General features: G+C 37.9%; 2 protein-coding genes and 1 pseudogene across 2 annotated transcripts; 1 reads left to right on the forward strand and 2 right to left on the reverse strand.

The window, feature by feature from the left end:
* The first annotated feature begins 8217 nt into the window (after window positions 1–8217).
* Window positions 8218–8628, forward strand: LOC106297621. The gene has a single exon (XM_013733827.1). The coding sequence runs from the start codon at window positions 8218–8220 to the stop codon at window positions 8626–8628; it is 411 nt and encodes a 136-aa protein (XP_013589281.1).
* Window positions 8629–9842: 1214 nt separating this feature from the next.
* LOC106297622 lies at window positions 9843–14701 on the reverse strand (annotated as a pseudogene).
* Window positions 14702–15869: 1168 nt separating this feature from the next.
* Window positions 15870–19639, reverse strand: LOC106299919 (E3 SUMO-protein ligase pli1-like). Its single transcript, XM_013735935.1, has 15 exons — window positions 19326–19639; window positions 19188–19260; window positions 19042–19107; window positions 18849–18914; window positions 18691–18773; window positions 18512–18563; window positions 18362–18433; window positions 18160–18227; window positions 18029–18077; window positions 17751–17937; window positions 17591–17642; window positions 17454–17505; window positions 17262–17378; window positions 16572–17171; window positions 15870–16491 (listed from the first exon to the last, which is right to left on the reverse strand). Exons 1-15 carry the CDS (start codon window positions 19505–19507, stop codon window positions 16033–16035), a joined length of 2178 nt encoding a protein of 725 aa, XP_013591389.1. The 5' UTR covers window positions 19508–19639; the 3' UTR covers window positions 15870–16032.
* Window positions 19640–20089: the final 450 nt, after the last annotated feature.

Consider the following 20089-nt stretch of genomic DNA (forward strand, 5'->3'; position numbering starts at 1 on the left):
TTTTTTTATAAAAAAATAATTCAAAAAGCCTTTTTCGATTTTTTTTTTTTATTTTAAAAATTTTTGTTTTCAATTTTTTTTTTTCGAAATTCGTAAGCTTTTTGAAACTATTTTAAAACTTTTATTTTTTAACTTTAATATTTATTTTTTAAAAATTTTAAACATCACTCTCAAATTAACTATATGGGTATAAGTGTATTTTTTTTATTGAAACATTTTGATCATTTTAATCTTTGGAGTCTATATTTGTGACAAAAACTTTCTTAATATTAAGATATCTTAGGAAATTTTTCTTAAAATATTCTCATGTTTTTAAAAGCATCATTGAAATCTAGTTATTTCTGGTATCTCTAAATATAAATAGCAAACTAAAATCTTTGAAGAGCATATTTGGTCACATGAGGTCGAAAGGAATAAAGAGCCGCCTTTGTCAATCACTCTTTGTCGTCGATTTCCCTCCGTGGTGGGCCGTGCGTCTCACCTCCTCTGCCACGTGAGGGAGGCTCTCCTCCTCTTCTTTTTAATCTAGTTTTTTTATGGTTTCTTATCTAGTTGGGTGACGATCTCAGTCAAGATCCTCCGAGTGTGAGTCAAGTCCAGTTCATGTTCAGGCAGTTTGTGCTTGTTCGGTGGTGCCGATTTTCGTCCAGAGGGTATTGGATTTTTTTGCGGTTGAATCATAGTTATGTCCCTTAAGTCATCAAAAGTTGGGTGAGTCTTGGTAGAGGAGATAGATGTGGTGGTAGCCACTGCTTAGTCGATTTGATTTTCTGTGCTCCCTATTGTGTCTTTTGCTTGTCTGAGTTCCTCGTTTGAGGAGTGTCTCTAGCTCTCTTGCTTAGTTTCAGGTAAAGTTTTGGTTCAGAGAGTTGGGTTCAGAGATGAGTCTGGCACGAGGACCTGTTGACGGTGCGGTGTAGCTGATGGGGACAGTGCATGTGCTTTCGCTGACGTCATAAATTTTCCAGATTTTCTTCAGCTCTAATTCTTTTGCTGCTCATCGTTTCTTTAGAGTGTTTTGTTCTTGGTTAGGTCGTTGTTTCAACTGGGTGTTTGCGGGGGCATGTTCAGATGCCTCTATTCCGAGGTTGGATGCCCTCCTGGCCTCCTTCAATGATTGTTTCTCAGATGGTGTTTTCGAGGTTATGGCTTTCTCTAATTGGTTCTGGTTTTGTTTGGAGTTGTTTGTTTCTATGGCCTTGTTCTACAATGGTGAAGCGTTTTGAGAATCCTTGTTATGCTTTTGGCTTCTCCATGGTGAAAATATATGGTTATGAGGCGTGATATTATTCGATCTGCTGTTAGGATTGGTGGATAAACCTTTTCTGTCTTTCGGATTGGTTGTCAAGCCGTTCACGTTTTGTTGGTCTTTCCTGATGGGATGCCCGTCCTCATTTCATCTGGTTGTTTCTTTGAAGTCTCTGGTGGTCTAAGGTTCATGATCTATCCTCTCCTTATTTTTCTTAGAATTCTCAGTAACTTTGGTCGTTAATTTTCAAACTTTCAATAGCTTCTTATATGTGTCGTTTCTAGTTCTTTTCTTTGGGATTAGCTTTCGAAGAGATTTAGCTTTTTTCATTCAGTTTCTGTATTAAACTTTGTATTACAACCTTTGAATGAATACTAATCCATCTAAACTATTAAAACAAAAATACATTTTGTATGTAGCCATCAATTTTCCTCAATAATTACAATGACATGCCACTGGAATAAACTGTAATTAATACCATTACCAAAACCGGAATTCATTAAAGCAATAAATCACTCTTCACCTCTTCCCTTAACCAATTCTAACTTTTTTATATATTTGGAAACAAACCACAAAATAAGATGACATCCTTCCAACAACGCTTCTTTCGTTTTCTTCTCTACGTTTACCCAAAGAACATTCCAAGTTTATGCTCTGTAATCTTGACCCCCATAAGTGCTCTATCTTTCAAGTTAAGAAAGTTTATTTACTCCTTTCTATATTTTAAATTAAAGAACAATATATTATTATCAACCTTCTCAACCATTAAGCTCTGTCTCTGCAACCCAGTGTTTTTAAAACCGGACCGACCCGATGGTTGGACCGGGTTCGACCATGAACCTGTTATATAGTCGGGTCGGTCTAGTAATTGGTTCGACCATGAACCGGTCACATAGCCGGATTATATTTCAAAGTTATTAAACCAATAAAAACCACTAAAACTATCAAAAATCTATAAACTATCCATATAAACAAGAAACTAATTATATTTATAATATTTTATGTTCAAAATTGATTTATATTTTAACTATGTATCATGTTTACTAATATTATTTTTATATTCACATACTAAAAAAATATTAAACTATATTATTGAACCAGGTTTGACCCGGTCGAACCATATTAAACCGTGACTCAAAATATTTCCGGTTCAGCTTCCGATCCGGTTTTAAAAACACTGCTGCAACCCCAAGCTTTATATAAAAACAATCCGTTTAATAACACCCAGTAGAAAGAAGAAAACAATATGTACCAGAGAGAGCTCAATGACCATCAAAGTGCAGCAACAAACACATTGCTTGATCAAAAAATCCATAACAAAATCCCCTAAATTCAAGATTTAGCACATCGAATACAGATTATTACTCCTGTTTTGAATATAGTTTTCAGAGTTCAAAAGATTTATACACAGTTTAATTGCTTCTGTTTAATACACAGTTTAATTGCTTCCGTTTTCAGAATATTTCGAGAATTAGCAGATAGTGTTTGGTTTCTTAAATCAGAATTACCAAAAAATAGTTTTGGTTTATTTTTCTACCGTGTCTGATTATTAAACCGGTTTCATTATACCACCATTTTAATATGTACATAAGCTTGAAATAGTAAATCGAGATATATATGTAAAGTAGTTAACAAAATCTAAACTTGACAAACCAGTTCAAGAATACTTCCATATCCAAATTATATAGCCACCAACCGAATTTAAAAGCTATGTATCTCTCAGTTATTATCATGGTTTTTTGTCACACAATTAGTTGGGGCAATTTCCGGCGATTTCCTTTTTAAAAATCTCTCTTCCCTCGTCGTGAGTGGATTCTTTTTCCGGCGTTTGCGACGGTATAAATCTTTTTGGAAAGTTTGTATCTTCTCCTAAATCCCTCATTTGCTTTCCTTTTCCTTATTATTGAGGTTTCCAATTCCCTTATTGTTTCCTTAATAATTTACCTCACCTCCAAGTTTTCCTTTTTTACCATGATTTCCTTTAAGATTGTCTCGGAATATTGTATTACTAAAGGCAACTTCGCGTCAATCACGCTTGACCTGCTTCCAAAGAACTCGCTTCTCTACTGCTCAGGCGCCGTCGAGTACCTCAGTCTTTTGAAGATTATGGCCGATATACTCCACAAAGCAATCCAAGCAATGTCGCTTCAGGAAGAAGAACCTCTCACCCTTCCTAATGATCCCCGGTTCAGAGTTGTTGATGAGAATGAAACGAGCCTGTTGGGACGTTTGCTGAACCCGGAGTGTCAATCCATGGCAAGAATGATTGAGTACATGCCTACGGCTTGGCGTGTCTCTGGAAAAGTTCGTGGTATTGCGTTGTCTCGTGATCGATTCCAGTTTATCTTTCAACGAGAAGAGGATCTGTTGACGGTTTTGAAAAACAGGCCATGGTCTTACAACCATTGGGCTATGGCACTGGAGCGTTGGATCTTGAATCCACCAGAGGATTTCCGATGGAGTTGTGGATTTGTATCTGCCACATCCCAATGATCTTCTTTACTACCGGAACTATGGATACTCTAGCCTCGGAGATCTGTCATGTTGAAGAGATTGCCTATGATCCAAAAGTCTCACAGGCTAAGGATTATATTAGGGCGTTGATTACTTTCAACACAAACAATCCATTGAAAGCCACTAGGAAGCTCAGCATGCCAGAAGGCGGTACAGTGACAATAGAGTTTGAGTATGAGAAAATCCACAAGCGTTGCTTCCATTGTTTGCGTCTCACCATGAGAAAATCAGATGCCCTTATCTGAAAAAAGGAATAACAGAGGAGGCCAGAGCAATTTGGGTATGAACTCTCATGCAGTAGCTACAACTGTAGTAGTATCGAGAGATGGTCCACCTAGGTTTGCAGATCTTTTTCTTGAACTCTCCAAAGAAGATCACAAAATGGTGATGATGTATATATCGCACTCTGATGCTACGGAACGTCTTGCTCGAATTCAACGTGTGAGACAAGGAACTGCAGACAACCAAGCAGAGTCTTCTTTACGACTAACGAAAATCACGAAAGAGTTAGACAAAGGGAAAGGACATGTGTACTCTTACAAGGAACAATATCCTAGAGATGATAGCTTAAACTATGGAGGCTTGGTCATTCGCCGGAAAATTGATGATGGAAGTGATGGCGAGAAAGAGTCGTCGGCTTCTAAGATCTCGGTTCACTCCTCACCTGTGGTCCACTCGGGTTTTCAGCTAGGCCCTTCTTCGGAGGGGCGAGTCTTAAGGAAACCAGGCAACAACGGGTCACAGCGGAAACACCCTTCTTCCTAGAAATGAAAATCCCTTGTTCAGAGGAGCGTGGAAGCTGGCTCAGCTTCGGTGGAGGTTCAGGATCAGGTTACCGACCGGATAGGAAGCTCCAAGAGGAAATCTCCCTTTGCTGTGAACGGCTCGGAGAACAAAAACCCAAAAATCACATCTTCGGTGGCTTCCGTATTGAAGCCGCTGCCTCCCCAATGAGCATTCTATCTTGGAACTGTCAAGGTGCATGCAGCATTGAGACAGTTCGGAATCTCCGGGGTCTTCGTCGGAAATACTTCCCGGACTTTATTTTTCTGATGGAAACTAAACAAAAAACGGATTACTTGGTTGGTTTGAAGAAGCAGTTAGGGTATGATTGCATTGTTACTGTGGATCCTGATGGTTTAAGTGGGGGTTTAGCGGTTATGTGGAAGGATAGCTATCAGGTTACAGTTCTCTCTAGTGATAAGAGAATTATTGATTTGAAAGTATCGTGTGGGTCTTCTACTTTTTACATGTCCTGCGTTTATGGGGACCCTGTTAAAGCAAGAAGACAAGAGGTGTGGAACAGGCTTGTATCTATTTTCTTAGCTCGTGATGAAGCTTGGATACTAGTAGGGGACTTTAATGAGATTCTGTCGAATGAGGAAAAGAGTGGTGGTGCAGTACGGGGTGATTCTAATTTCTGGAATTTTCGCAACATGGTACAGAACTGCAAAATTAAAGAGCTTCGTTACTCCGGAAATTGCTTATCGTGGGCCGGAAAAAGGGAGAATGGATGGGTGACATGTCGTTTGGATAGGAGTTTCGGTAACAATGATTGGTTTGCCTTGTTTCCTCGTTCTAACTTAGAATATTTGGAACTTTGGGCTTCTGACCACAGGCCCATACGAGTTTGCTTTGCTTTAGAAAGAGATAGCCCAACTAAAAGCCGGTTTCAGTTTGATAAGCGTATGCTGTCTAGAGAAGGCTTTGAAGATCTGGTGCGATTAAGTTGGGAAGGAAAATATGGAGAGAGTGTCAAAACGATGGATCGTATTCGAAGATGTCATAGGAAGATTATGAGTTGGAAGAAGTCGTCTGGTCTTAACTCTCGAGACAAGATTACTCGCCTTCAAGGAGCGCTGGAAACGGAAATCTCCAAGACGAACCCTTCTTTTGATCTCATGAAGAAGCTCAAGTTTGATTTAGCAGAGGCTTTAAGAGAGGATGAACTCTTTTGGCGCCAGAAATGCCGTGAAGAATGGTTGAAAGCTGGGGATAGGAACACCAAGTTTTTTCACAATTGTGTGAAAGGGAGAAGGATACAAAATCGAATTTTGATGTTGCTTGATGAGATGGGACATGAACAATTCTCCGAAGGGGCTAAAGGGAATATAGCGGTGGAGTTTTTCAGAGATCTTTTCACTAGTTCCAATCCCACCGATCTTGAGACCCTCTTCTCTTGGTTTCGGAGCAGAGTAACCAGTCAGATGAACGCTCGACTCACTGGTCCGGTAACAGCTGACGAGATTAAGAAAGCAGCCTTCAATGTGAAAGGAATCAGTGCTCCTGGAGAAGATGGGCTTACAGGTCTCTTTTATCAACAATTCTGGCATATTGTCGGACCAGGTTTGGTAACTGAGATCCAAGATTTCTTCCGTTCTGCTATTATGCCTGAAGGGTGGAACCACACGCAAATGATTCTACTACCAAAGGTTTTGCATCCGACGCAGATGAAAGATATGAGGCCAATCAGTTTGTGCTCTGTCCAGTACAAAATAATCTCCAAGATTCTGTGTGATCGTCTGAAGATGGTTCTTCCTGAGGTGATTTCAGAAACCCAAGGTGCCTTTGTTTCAGGTCGTATCATCTCTGATAATATAATTATTGCACACGAAATGGTTCATGGGCTACAGACAAACATTAAAGTCGCCAGTGAACGGATGGCAATAAAAACTGATATGTCCAAAGCGTATGACCGTGGAGAGTGGAATTTTCTGGAGGTTTTACTGGAGAAGATGGGGTTTGACAGAGTATGGGCCACTTGGATTATGACTTGTGTGAGCTCTGTGTCCTTTTCGCTCCTAATGAATGAAAGTTCTCATGGCTATATCAAACCAGAACGGGGAATCCGTCAGGGCGACCCCTTGTCACCATTCTTATTTATCCTATATGCTGAGGCCTTAGTCAGTTGTTTGAATGCTTCAGAAGCAGCCAGTCATTTCCACGGTATTGTTCTAGCAGATGGCTGCCCCTCAGTCCACCACCTTCTGTTTGCCGATGATAGTTTACTCCTGTGCAAAGCAAATGTGGAGGAAGCTTCTGAGCTTATGGAATATATCAGAATGTATGGTGAGGTGTCAGGACAGGTTGTGAACCAACAAAAGTCTTCTGTGATCTTTGGTTCCCTTGTTTCTGAGGATACAAAGGAAGAGGTTAAGTCGATTTTGGGTATTGAGAAGGAGGGGGGAGAAGGTTCTCACTTGGGGCTACCGGAGTGTTTCAGTGGGTCAAAACGGAAACTACTCAGCTACATCAGAGAGAAGCTGCAAGGACGGTTGCAAGGTTGGTTTGCGAAATCATTGTCTCAGGGAGGGAAAGAAATCTTGCTAAAGTCCGTTTGTTTGGCATTACCGGTGTATGCTATGTCATGTTTTAAGTTACCCAAAAATGTGTGTGCGAAGCTTACAAGCTCTATGATTGAATTCTGGTGGAGTAGTGGAACTAATCGTAAGAATATTCCATGGGTGGCTTGGCAAAAACTATGCAAAGACAAGGACAAGGGAAGGCTCGGGTTTAAAGACATTGAAAAATTCAATCAGTCCTTGCTTGCTAAGCAGGCCTAGAGATTATGGAGTTCGCCTGATTCCCTCCTCTCTCGTATTTTAAAACATCGGTACTTTGCAAGAGGAGCCTTCTTGGAATGTAGTATGGGTTCTCGGCCTTCATATGCATGGCGCAGTATAATGCATGGTCGTGAGCTTTTGAAACAAGGTCTCTCTAAGCAGATTGTGGATGGCAGGAGTACGAGAGTATGGCTGGATAATTGGATATTAGATCCTACTCCCAGGCCACCTCGCTACAATCAAGATGCTCTGGTTGATCTCACGTTGACAGTGAATGAGTTGATCATCCCGCAAATGGGGCGGTGGAACGTGGATTTGGTACGTCAATTAATCGCAGATGAGGATGTTGAACGTGTGCTTAATACTAAGATCAACTTATCTAGAACTGATGATGAAAGGTGGGCTTTCTCCCAAAATAGAAGGTATGATTCTAGAAGTGGTTATAAACTTATTGAACTGCTGGCTGATATTCAATCGGACAATAGGAAGCTTTGGAAGACGAAAACATCACCTAAACTACGTCACTTCCTTCGGAGAGTGTTATCTGGTGCAGTTGCTGTTAAATCACAACTTAGATCTCGGGGTATTCCTTTGGATACGACATGTTCTCTCTGTAAACAAGGCCCAGAGACTGTTTGTCATGTTCTGTTTCACTGCACCACTGCGCAAGACGTTTGGATAACATCTGGCATTTCTTCTCCTCCTGCAGGATGGTCCCATACCTCTGTGTTTCTGAACCTGCATTATCTATTTGCACAAAGCCAAAGCCACAATTTTGGGATCGTTGCTCGGCTCTCCTTCCCATAGTTGCTTTGGCAGATCTGGAAGGCAAGGAACAAGTTCTGCTCCGAAAAAGTTCTTCCAGTGGCGAGTGACATTGTGTCGCTAGCAATGGACGAAGCAACTGTCTGGCTCAAGCTCCACGGTGTGTTACCCGATTTCACTTCAAGTAATCCCCTGAACCAAGTCACCTCTCCAACATGGATTATACCTTCTGACTCTTTCCTGAAGTGTAATGTGGGATCGTCGTGGTCTCAATATTCTGGTACTTGTGGTGCTTCCTGGCTCCTCAGGGACTCTAAAGGAAATGTGCTATTACACAGTCGAAGGGCATTTAGTGGCATCTTGTCGAGTGTTCAGGCTGATCTCTTGGTGCTTTCGTGGTCGGCCGATGCAATGTCGGATCTCAAAATGAAGAAAATCATTTTTGAATTCTCGTCAATCCAAGCCGGCCTTGCCCTCGAACATCCTCTGGCTCACCCAGCTTCTTATTACTCTTGCCATCAGGTGTTCAGATTATAAATTCTATTCAAGGAAGCACCCTCCATCTGATCCCTATTACATGTAACTCCCCTGCGATACAAATTGCAACTAGTGTGACGCGGGATCATCGTTACCGTTCGTATGTTGCAAGGTTGGGTCCGAATTGGCTCGCTGCTTCTCTATTCTAAAGAGGCATCCTAGCTCTCCTAAACTCCACTTGGACAGAGGATTATCATGAGTATGGTTTCACTTTTGATCTCCTCCTGCTCTGTTTTCTGTTTTTGGTTCTTGCCCGATTGTTTTGGGTTGTTTATTTGCCTACTGGCATTTGTTTCTGTTTTGAACTGCCTCTAGTCGGTTGACTAGACTACTTTATGATTATCCATCAATGAAAAAAAAAAATCTCTCAGTTATTAACAAAAAAGGGAATATTCTTAGCTATATCAACTAATTTACATATATATGCCTACAATCTAGATCTCTCGCGTGATTGACTCCACAAAATCTAACTATTAAATACATCTAATTCATACAATAAAACATAAAATTGTTGTACTATACTTTTGACCGGTTATAAAACATTTACCAATGGATGCAATATTTTTTTTAATAATTACATAACTGACCCGGACATATCCAACTAGAAAAATATAAAAATAAATCAAGTAATATGCATATATGGACTCAACAATAAAATAAAATAGTTCAAATGTAATCACCAAATTGTTGTGTGTTTGGAATGTTTATATTGATATCGTAAAACAAACACCTGCGCGCCCACGAGTCAAGATCTAGTTGTGATTCTTTGAAGCGCATGTCTCCATACTCAATTTAATTAAACCAAAGCTTTTAAACCAAACAGTAATACAGTGAACTAGCAATACAAGTCTTTGTCAATTATTCACCAACACCTAATCTAGCTAACAAAAACGGCAGAGACGCAACAAAATGTCGATATATATATATAGACCATACAAAGTAGCTGCACCAGACATAGTAAGAACTCTGTTTTTCTTTTTAATAACAGTCTGTGATGCTTCCATTCTTAAGTAGCTGAACAGCTTCAGCCTCAAAGTCTCCATCTCTTTTTTTTTATGAGATAGTACCTCATGAAAATGGTAATGTATCATCACTGGTCTCTGGTCTCAGGAGATTCCACGAGAAGTCTGCTCTGTCCATTTTTATCTTCTTCTTCCAGAGACCAAGAATCCCAAGCCAATTCCAACGACTTGTATGTTTACCCCTTTTCTACTTTATAAAGTGTTTTCTGCTTTATACTCTCCATCTGTGTGGTGGTTGTTGTTGCCTCTAGTTTCGTAGCAGTCCATTGCGCTGCTACTACTCTCGCCTTCCTCCCTCAAGATCTGTACACCGCACTCAATAATCTTGTCATCGTTGTCCCTACAGCTGAATTCAAACAGAATTTCACTCGTAGTGATATCCAATTCATGGCATTTGTCTGTTTGAAACAAGTCCCCACAAAATATTAGGAGATGTTCCGTCAGAAACTTTGGAGACAGCCCTGAAATCCAGTACTCAACTTCGTTTAGGAGTATACCTTCTTTGCTTCTTAGACGACAAGTTATATCAAAAAGGGGATATCCCTTAACTGGAGAAAGCAGAAGGCAAGCCTTGAATCTTGACGATGCTGAGATAGTTCCCTCAACATGCAAGCTCATAGGGACGGCTATGGAGTTTCCAGTCGCTTTGTGAGTGAAGTTTATGGGGACTTCTTTACCCGGTAAGCATAAATAATTGTAATCCCATTTTTGTATGATTCTTCTCCGTGCTTCTTCCTCCAACATCACACAGTTGCGGTAGTTAAAACTTGCACACGGATCACCGAAAGTGTGAAGTACAGTCGTGAGTGATCTGCAATCAGTTGCATCCAGACACCAAAGCGAAGGGGGGAGACCCTGTAGTGACACGAGCGTTCGACAGTTTTGGATGATAAGACTTTGTACAAAAGGAAGACTAATGACGCAATCTGGAATCGTGATAAAATGACTGTTTCTTAGGTCTAGCTTCCTTAAACTTTCAGGGACATAACTTAATGTCATGAGGTTTCTGCTGCCAATATGAAGCCATGTAAGACTAGACCAATGCCTGCCAATTGTCGGAGGAACTTCTCTAATCTTTGTGTTTCGTACATTGAGATGCTTGATGTTCCTAGAAATATCTGGAAAACTTGTCAAGCTTGAGCAGTTATAGAGAACTCACTGATCTTGGACATATCAAATGATATACCTAAGACAGATCCAGTACCCTAACACATTTTTCCAAAATTTTGGTCACAATATGAAAGATGTATTGACAATATCTCAAGTGAGTATATAAATGTAAGAACTCACAGTTTCATTTGCTAGTACATCACAAATCTCTTGAGGCTCTACTAAAAACTGACGTCTCCCAGGTTCTACAGACTGTTCAAGAACTATCTGTCTACCCAATTTCTGTAGTAAACAGTGCATCACTATCCGCCCATCAATAGAGACCTTCACAAGAGATTTATCAGCCAGGGTCTTCAATCCATTTCTGACGTCCAAGTTACCTTTTGAAAGTAGGGTTGTCATGTGATCAACATTCTCATTGTAGAAGAAGCATGCAATGTGTAGAAAAAGAACTTGATCTTTCTGTAACAGTGTTTCATATCCAACTCTTAGTACATTCCCAATTTTTCTATCAAGACTGGTTTCTAGCCTATATAATTGATGCCCCCATTCGTTCTTGCTTGCTCCACGTAAAGATGAACCCACAACACAAAGACCCAGCGGAAGATAACCACATAATTCTGCTATTCTATGTGAAAGCTCTTTAAAACCTTCCCGTGGAGATCTTTGTTTGAAAGCAGATAAGCATAAGATCTCAAGAGCTTCTTCTTCGGATGGAAGATCCACATGATAAATTTCTTTGATCCCATGTGCCTTCAAAATATTTTTATCTTTCATGGTAAAGATGATCCTACTTCCCGGACCAAACCAAGAAGTTTCTTTCGCTAAGGTATCTAGTTGCTCTAGCTCCTCTACATCGTCAAGAATGATAAGAACTCTCTGATCATGTAGCCATTCCTTTATTGCACATAAATCATGTACCTTCATGTCGGTTTGGTTAAAGATCGTGGACAGAAGTTGGCTTTGTAAACACAACTTGGAATCATAGTCATCAACACCCATTATGCTCTTATTGTAGCTTCCCTTGAGGTTCCCCATAAAACACCTAAGTGGAAAACTGCTAGAGAGTTGGTTATATAAAGCTCTAGCAATGGTTGTCTTACCAATTCCCGCTGGACCCCAGATTCCAATCATCTTCACTTCATCGCATTCTAGGCATAACAAAGGGTACACTTTTCTTAAGTGAGATCTAAGTCCCACAACCTTGTCACAATCCCTAGACAGTGTGACATTCAGATTCTTGGAAACATCTGCAACAATCTTCTGCATCATCTTAGCCTCATCATCCCTGAAAAAAACACAAAATCATGTTGGTGCGATTTAATTTTTCTTCCCATGCCTAATTGATGAATTTAGTTTCTCCAATACGCAGACAAAATAATGTTAGTGGGTCTAAAATTTGAGAACTTTGAAGCATTGATTAAAGGTTTAACAGGTTTCTCCACTATGCAACTTTTACGGTTAATGGCAATTGTTGGCGTTTACAACAATCACAAAAACGATGTAAATAACATCAAACTGTTCCGAACCTTCTAAAATTAAAAGCTGGTTTCTGATATCGTTTGCGGGTGTGGGAGGTTGCAGTTAGATAAATAAATATAAAACTGTTTTCTATAAATATTTTAAAATTGAAATATTATAAATAGAAAATATATATATATATATATATATATTTATACTTTACATTAAATTCACTAACAATATCATAATTTATATTAAAAAAATTTAAATCAAGAATATTAACTATAAACTAGAGTTTGATCCGCGCAACTGCGCGGATGTTTGTTTTCTGTTTTATATACAGAGATATTTTTTCTGATCATTAGTAATATATATTTTAATGTTAATCATATACTTAAATGTTTATATAACTATTTTAAATAAAATAATTTTATAACTTACATGTTATAATTAACCGATTGTTTAAAGCCGTCTGATGCGTTTGTTACTTCTTATTATAAATGTATCTTATTGTATTTGAATTTAGTTATTAAACAAATTAATATATTCATGAGAAAACATATTTGAAATTATTTTGTATTTAATATATGCTAAATTTTTTTACCAATATCTTTTATGCTTCTTTATTTTAGATAATATATTATTGTATATACAAAAATCTGAGATATGTTAATTTTTAGACAAGTATTATATAGTTGCTAATTTTAATTTGATATGTCATTGTATTATATTTTTAACATAAATAATTTATATTTATGAAAATAAAATTTATAAACTTATCAATTTAATATAATTTTACTATATTAATTTATTATAATAACTGTAGTTTAATATGATGATTACGATTATAAAGTAGATAAAAATATGATATATTTTATATTTTTATTTTATAAACGATAAATTTATATATATTAATGCATAATAATAGTTCATTGCTAATGACGAAATTAGTGAAAATATTTACATATACTTTCTGAAAATTAAGATATCATTAAAATATTTTTCAACATATTTATTATAATATTAAAATATAATATTAAATATATATATTTATATTGAAAATGAAAAGATATCATGGTTAAAGTAGTTACAAAGATTTTATACATGTATCATATAGTTTGCTAATGATAACCCGTCTTACAATCATATTATATTTTTATTTTTGAACATAAATATTTTATACTCATGAAAATAAAATATATAAATTTATCAATTTAATACAATTTTATCATATTTATCTCAATATAATAATTTTCTCTTAATATGATTGATTATGATTATATAATAGATAAAAATATGATATAATTTTTATTTTTAATTTTATAAACAATAACTGGATATATTAATTTATAAGAATATTTCAAAAATAATTTTGAAATTAGTTAAAATATTCAAATATAATTTTTGTAAATTAAGATCTTGTTAAAATCTTTTTAAACAGATTTGTTAGAGTTTTTATATAAATATATTTATATTTAAAATGGAAAGATATCAAAAGATATTTTAATTAAAATAGTTCAAAGATTCTATATATTATTAGCTTATTAAAATACATTTAATATATATGATTTTAAATATCAACATACATAGATATATAAAGATATATATATATGGGAAAAATATTTCTTTAGTAAATTTCTAATATAAATCTTCAAAAATTATTTTATTGAAATTATATTTTTCATCTAAACTAGAGTAAATAAATAAATGTAATATTGCTATTAAATATTTTATTAATAATTATTATATTTTATCTTAATAGTATGTTTTTGATATATTTTATAATTGTATAATATGTTAATATTGATAATTTAATATTAAATCGCTGCATTATGTCATAATCAACCAGTCATAAAGATCCCGTAAACATACTAGTTTATAATCCCTATACAGTCGCACAAGTCGCTTAATAACGATAGAAACCGCAATGACCTATGTCCGCAAACTCCCACAACCGCACCAGCAACCGCTACATTTCAAACTAATGAAACAAAAAGAAGAAAAAAAATTACATACCAACTTAGAGAATGTACTCCGGCTATTTCTGCGACATCAGTTAAAGCTTTGCTCCATATTTGCTTCACTTCCTCTGTTTGTATTTCGCAAGTTCTGCCGAAAGCCCTTCCGAAATCACCGCTCTGTTGTCGTACATCAGATGGATCAACGTCGTAAAAAATAGTCATCACCATCTGCCCACAAGCTTCCTTGCATTCCAAGATTTCCACCAATTCATCTAAACACCAGCTGGAAGAAGCGTAATTCTTTGATAGCACCACCATCGAGATCCTAGATTCTCTTATTGCTTGTTTGAGTTCTGGTCCAATCGTCTGGCCTCTTACGATCTCCTGGTCTTTAAACACCGTGATTCCCTTGCTTGCAAAGTGGTAATGTAAATGACTAAGAAAATTTCTACGGACATCCGGGCCATGGAAGCTTGGAAACACATGATATTTCCTTATCCGGTGAGAAGAAGAAGCCATGAGTGACTGGGTAATGATAAGTTGAAGAATGTATGATCAGAGAGCCGCAGTGCTATTAGAAAAGAAAGCAATTTATAGAGGAGAAAGTGTTATTTAACAAATGCAAAAGCATAAAGAATAAATACACGTAGAGGGTAAGAGATGCGAATTATAATTTGATATGATGATAATTGATAAGCACTGAATAGAAAATTCCATTAAATCCCTCATTGACAGCGGCCTTTTTAGAATCAACTAACTGACTTGGTTTTATTCTCTCTCTTTGCTTAGTAAAACAAATAATTAATCAGAATGCCTGTTTTCATGTTTTTTTAATTGAAAGTTGCATCAATTTTTGTAATGAAAAAATAACCATCCTAACTGTCAAAGAAAAGTAGATATACAGTTGGTGATGTTTGAAAGAAGTCATGAGCAAGAGATGCAGAAAAAGAAAGCTGGCCGGCCATGAACTAGTCATTACTGTAATCCATGTTGAATTTGATTAATACCCATTTAACTCAAGTTTGAATCCTTGAGGATGTTTCAAGAACTGATTCATTTTTTTTTTTTTTGCTTTAGCTTTGGTAAGAACTGATTCATGGTAGTGAGGATAGTAATTAGATCACTTTATTGGAGCAAATTCAAAAATCATATGTTCAAGGCCAACTGTAGACTATATAAACCATACCATGGTTAGTATTACTCATGACTAAACCATCCTTGTGAGAAACAACTGCAGAGATTAGCAGAAGACTCAAACGTTGTCGTGACTACTTACGAAGGCATTCATAACCATCCTTGTGAGAAACTCATGGAAACTCTTAATCCTCTCCTCAGGCAGTTTCTCTTATAACCTCTGATTAATTATGTCAATTTGATACTGGTGTAATTAATTAAAGCGCTGCGTATAGTTCTAACCACACCCACATCCCCCAAGACACAAGTGTTTAGAACCACACAAGAAAATGTAACAGTTATGATTGTTTTGTTTACATCTAATGATTTATTTGTCTGCGCTTGGTCAGATGAGTTGAACTTAACTACATTCGATTAGGCATGTACCTTCAAATCTAAGCCTTATACTATTAATCTTCACTCAAGGATTAGTTTTTATTTAGGAAGCTATTTGAATATCAATGAAACTGCTCCTAAAAGATACGCCATTTATGGGATCGTTATGTAAATACAATAGTACGGCCAACAATATTTAATTTATACAAGTCAGCAGAAAACTATATACCGGAATTCAAGTTCATGCCATGTTCATGCCATGCGCAAAATGATAAGTTACAAAAGTTCATTATTGATAGAGTTGTTTGTCCTAAGCATCAAGCTTCCCTTGTTCTGGTCTCTCAAGTTCCCCATGGTGCTGTCGGTCCAGAAGGGCTCGTGAAAGTCGGAGGAGGGGGGGTTGAAAACGGTGGCAAAGCCTGAGATGTCTGAACCGGTGGCGTCTGTCCCGGTTGTGAAACTTGAAGCCTAGTCTGAGACTGTTGGGTAGGTCGGATGATCATGTAGTCAAGAGCAGGGGAATATGAACCGGGCGTAATACTGCCTCGCATCCTTGGGCGCCAGTTGCTTGTATCAGGAGTAGCCGAGTCCACATCCATTAGGTCACTGGTTCGGGAAACTGATTGAACAGGGGGACTATTCGGGCGCTGCGTCTGAGTGGTTAAATGGTTACTGTTTAGACTTCGTGCGAAATAACTGTTAGGCTGGGGAGCAAGTACTCTAGGGATACGCGGAGACTGAGCCAAAGATGATCCATTCCCAAGAGACTGGCTCGTAACTTGGACTGGGTGCACCCGGCTCTGCAAGGAACACATACCCTCAAAATCTCAATACTCACTCAAAGACGAAGAAAGTATAATTCTCATACGGATTCACTAACCTGTGATGAAGTTGTCGATGATGACATCTGACTGGAGGTTCTACTAAGATATGTTCCGCCGGGAGTAACAGGTGAAGCATGAACCTGAGGAGATGGGAAGACGGTGGAAGTAGTTGCTGATCTCTCTCTTGGAGATGGTGCCTGTGAGAATGGCGCAGGTACATGTGTTGGATCTCGAGGCATTGGTAGTTGAGATAAGTTTGAGTAGTCCTGACCAGTTCCAGTATTCAAGTGATCTAGCATCACCTCGTCAAGTGATATCACATCCGAGAAGTTAAACATAGAACAGTAATCGTCGACTGAAGCATCTTTGCTTGTGTTGTTATTATTAGATTGACCCTGAGCATCTGACAAGTGGGGCTTCTGGTCCACAGCCTTGCTGGTGCTACCAAATAGTTCAATATCAGTATCGTCCTCATCATCCCCAGTAAGATCCAAGACAACAGGACCAGCATTTAACAAGCTATTTGGATCTTCAAGATCATGGATTATTGCATCACGGACAGGTTCCTCGTTTCCATTATTTTCCATTGCAACCTTCCATGTACCACCGGCATGGATGATTACATCGGCAGCATTGCGCCCCGCATCCTTTAATATCTGAGAATATGAAATGAGACCAGTTATCTATATAAAGATGCAATGCAAAATTATAGTAGTACGCAACTTACGGCGTAGAGAGTTACTTGCCTTGACCATGTTTTGATCTAAACGGATCTCTGGGTAGGAGACAGGTTGATTGCAGTGAGGGCAGCGCCAGGATGGGTTTCTCATATTAATGTTGACATAATTCCAGAAATCAAAACACTGCAGCAGAAAAAGTTATTCTACAAATAACAAGTCTTACGAGAAAACGAAGATAAATTCAAAACCCTGTATCACCTGAAGATGTTTACACAAGTGGCCCTTGACTGGAAGCTTGATCCGGCTGCGACTGTTATAATATAGACTTCAAAGTAACTGACCAAAGACAATCATAACATTACACAGTAGTCCACAAAAAGAGGCAGAAGTGATACCTTATAGGACATCTGAGAGATACTCGAGATGGCCCCTCAATGATGTCAGAATCTAATGACAGAACCAAAAAGAAAGTACAGAGCCATTAATTCCAAGTCAATGAAATATTCACAGGGCATAAAACGCAAAATTTCCTCATTTCTTGTGATCTTGAATTACCTGGACTTGCCTCGACCACTCCAGACTGCACATACTCTTTAAGAACTGGTTTTTCAGGTAGCTGTGCTAAACCCGTAAAAGCAATTACAATGATGTAATGACCATTGGAATTGCCCATAACTTGTAAGAGGTTTGTTCCGTATTTGAGGATGGCAGTAACATTTGTTGGGAGTTGAGGCCCCGAATCCTGAAAAATAAAAATAAAGATTTGACAATAAACATAAACACATGCAGATAACTAGTTCAAATATACAAAATTACATCAAAATTTCACAAACCATTGAGATATTAACCCTCTTCTCGACCACCTTTCCATTTAAAATGAAGCTGCAATTTTGATACAAAGGCCAGGAGGTTAAAATTGGATCATATTTCGTGTCAGCGATGAAAAAGAGCAAATTCTTTACACCTGACTTCTGGAGGATTTATAATACAGGCGGACGTGTCTATGTTTTCTGTCTGGACAACAAATAGCCGCTGAGAGCAAACAAGAATGTGGAGTTAGTGGGATAATATGCTAACCATAAGACAGAAAGCTAGTGCATCAACAAGAAGAAACAAAGATTCACAATGAAAAATGAAATCATAGACAACACACAAGCCATACGTACAATTTTCTCTTGAGGAGAATGCGGCATATTCTTCGAGATATGGAAATCATGTGCAAGCATTGTATAGCCAGACTGTCATGTAAAGAAAACAAAAATGAAAAGGAGCACAGTTAGAGGGTAACATGTTCAAACCAGAAGACAGAACATCACCTTCACTTCAAGAGAAACAAGAACATGCCCAAGCTTTACAAGAGGATAAAACCTGGGATCAGAAAAAAAAAAACAAATTACAACCAACGCATAGATTTGTTTCAAGTGAGTACCATTCTGTTGAAGAAGCTTGTGACATGAGTATATAAATCAACAAAGAAAGTGAAAGCAAAAGCTACCTCTCCATGATCTGCGATAATGTACCACCAGGACTTTGAATAGCAGGGATAGTGTTTTCAGGATTCCCGAAACCATTTTTCATCTGAATAAGAAGGAAAACATTAGTAGCTCCCTCAAATAATCTGTAATCCTCCTCCTATCTCAAAAGAAGACAGACCTGATCAGCAAGGGCGATGAGTTCTTGAGCCTCGCTATCTGAAAACCATCCCAGTTTACAAGCATGCTGTGCCATTAACACAAAGTCTTTAAACTTCTGACTAAAATCATTCTTCTAAACAAAAGTGGCATTCTTTAATCATTCAGAGAACAGAAGCACTCTAATGCCAATTAACTCTTCTGTCTGATGTTACCTTAATAGAGATCATGAGCACCAAAACAGCAGTCTTAGTGTAGACATCATCTCTATGTCGGCACACCTAACACAAAGCCAATATATAAGTAGAGTAACAATGGCCTCAATCCATTCAAAAAGTCTCGATATTTGTCAGTAACTCACCTGTTTAAGCAAGGAGGGAAGATCTTCAACCTTCTTCGGGATTTCATTGTTAGCTATCGCAAAATCAATTCCTCTGCATCCAATCCAATCAATTAAAAACCTAAAGACAGAAATTGAAATTGAAGCAAACTATTTTACTTGGCGAGAGAGATGCAGCAGCTTTGGAACTCTTTGACGTCGCTTTTGGCGCCGGTCTGAATGTGGAAAGCTAACCGTTGCGTCACGGAGGCCAAACGGAATGAATTGACCAGAGCTGCCGCCGCCTTCTCCGGTAACCCAGTTCCGGCCACCGGACGCACCGCCGTAGACGCAGATGACATCGATTGGAGTCAGTCGTCGACGCAAAGGATCTTTTTCTTGGATTTTGAACAATGAAATCAAACGGTTCCTCCTTAGTAATCTATTGATTCGATTCTCGCTCGACGAAGAGAAACGGGAAAAGCTAACGTCTGTTCATTCGAACACCTGTTATGACCCGAGAGTATTCAACTATTGGGCTTTTACTGGGCCTTTGTGATTGAAGCCCAATTTGCTACAATTAGGCCTTTGCTATCAAATTTTTTTCCGCATATTTTTTGTTTCCTAGTTTTACTATCCAAACCGAACCGAACCAGAAACTATCCAAACCAAACAGAAACAAAAAATGGATTCTCTATCCTTCTATCCGAACTACCCAAAATCCGAAATACCTGAATCGAACCAATATCCGTAATGCCCATGCCAATACTTGTCATTTTTACGATTACTACTATGCCATTAAATCATTTATCTATTTTAAAAAAAAAAAATATATTAACAATTCCTAAACCAGAAAATTTATGTGCTATTACCGGGATGAGGCGTCGTAGATCAGGGTCAGAAGTTGATGCTAATGCGTCTGTGGTAGCATTCTCCCCTCGGGA

This window comes from Brassica oleracea, chromosome C6 (genome assembly GCF_000695525.1).
Source record: "Brassica oleracea var. oleracea cultivar TO1000 chromosome C6, BOL, whole genome shotgun sequence".
NCBI lineage: Eukaryota > Viridiplantae > Streptophyta > Magnoliopsida > Brassicales > Brassicaceae > Brassica > Brassica oleracea.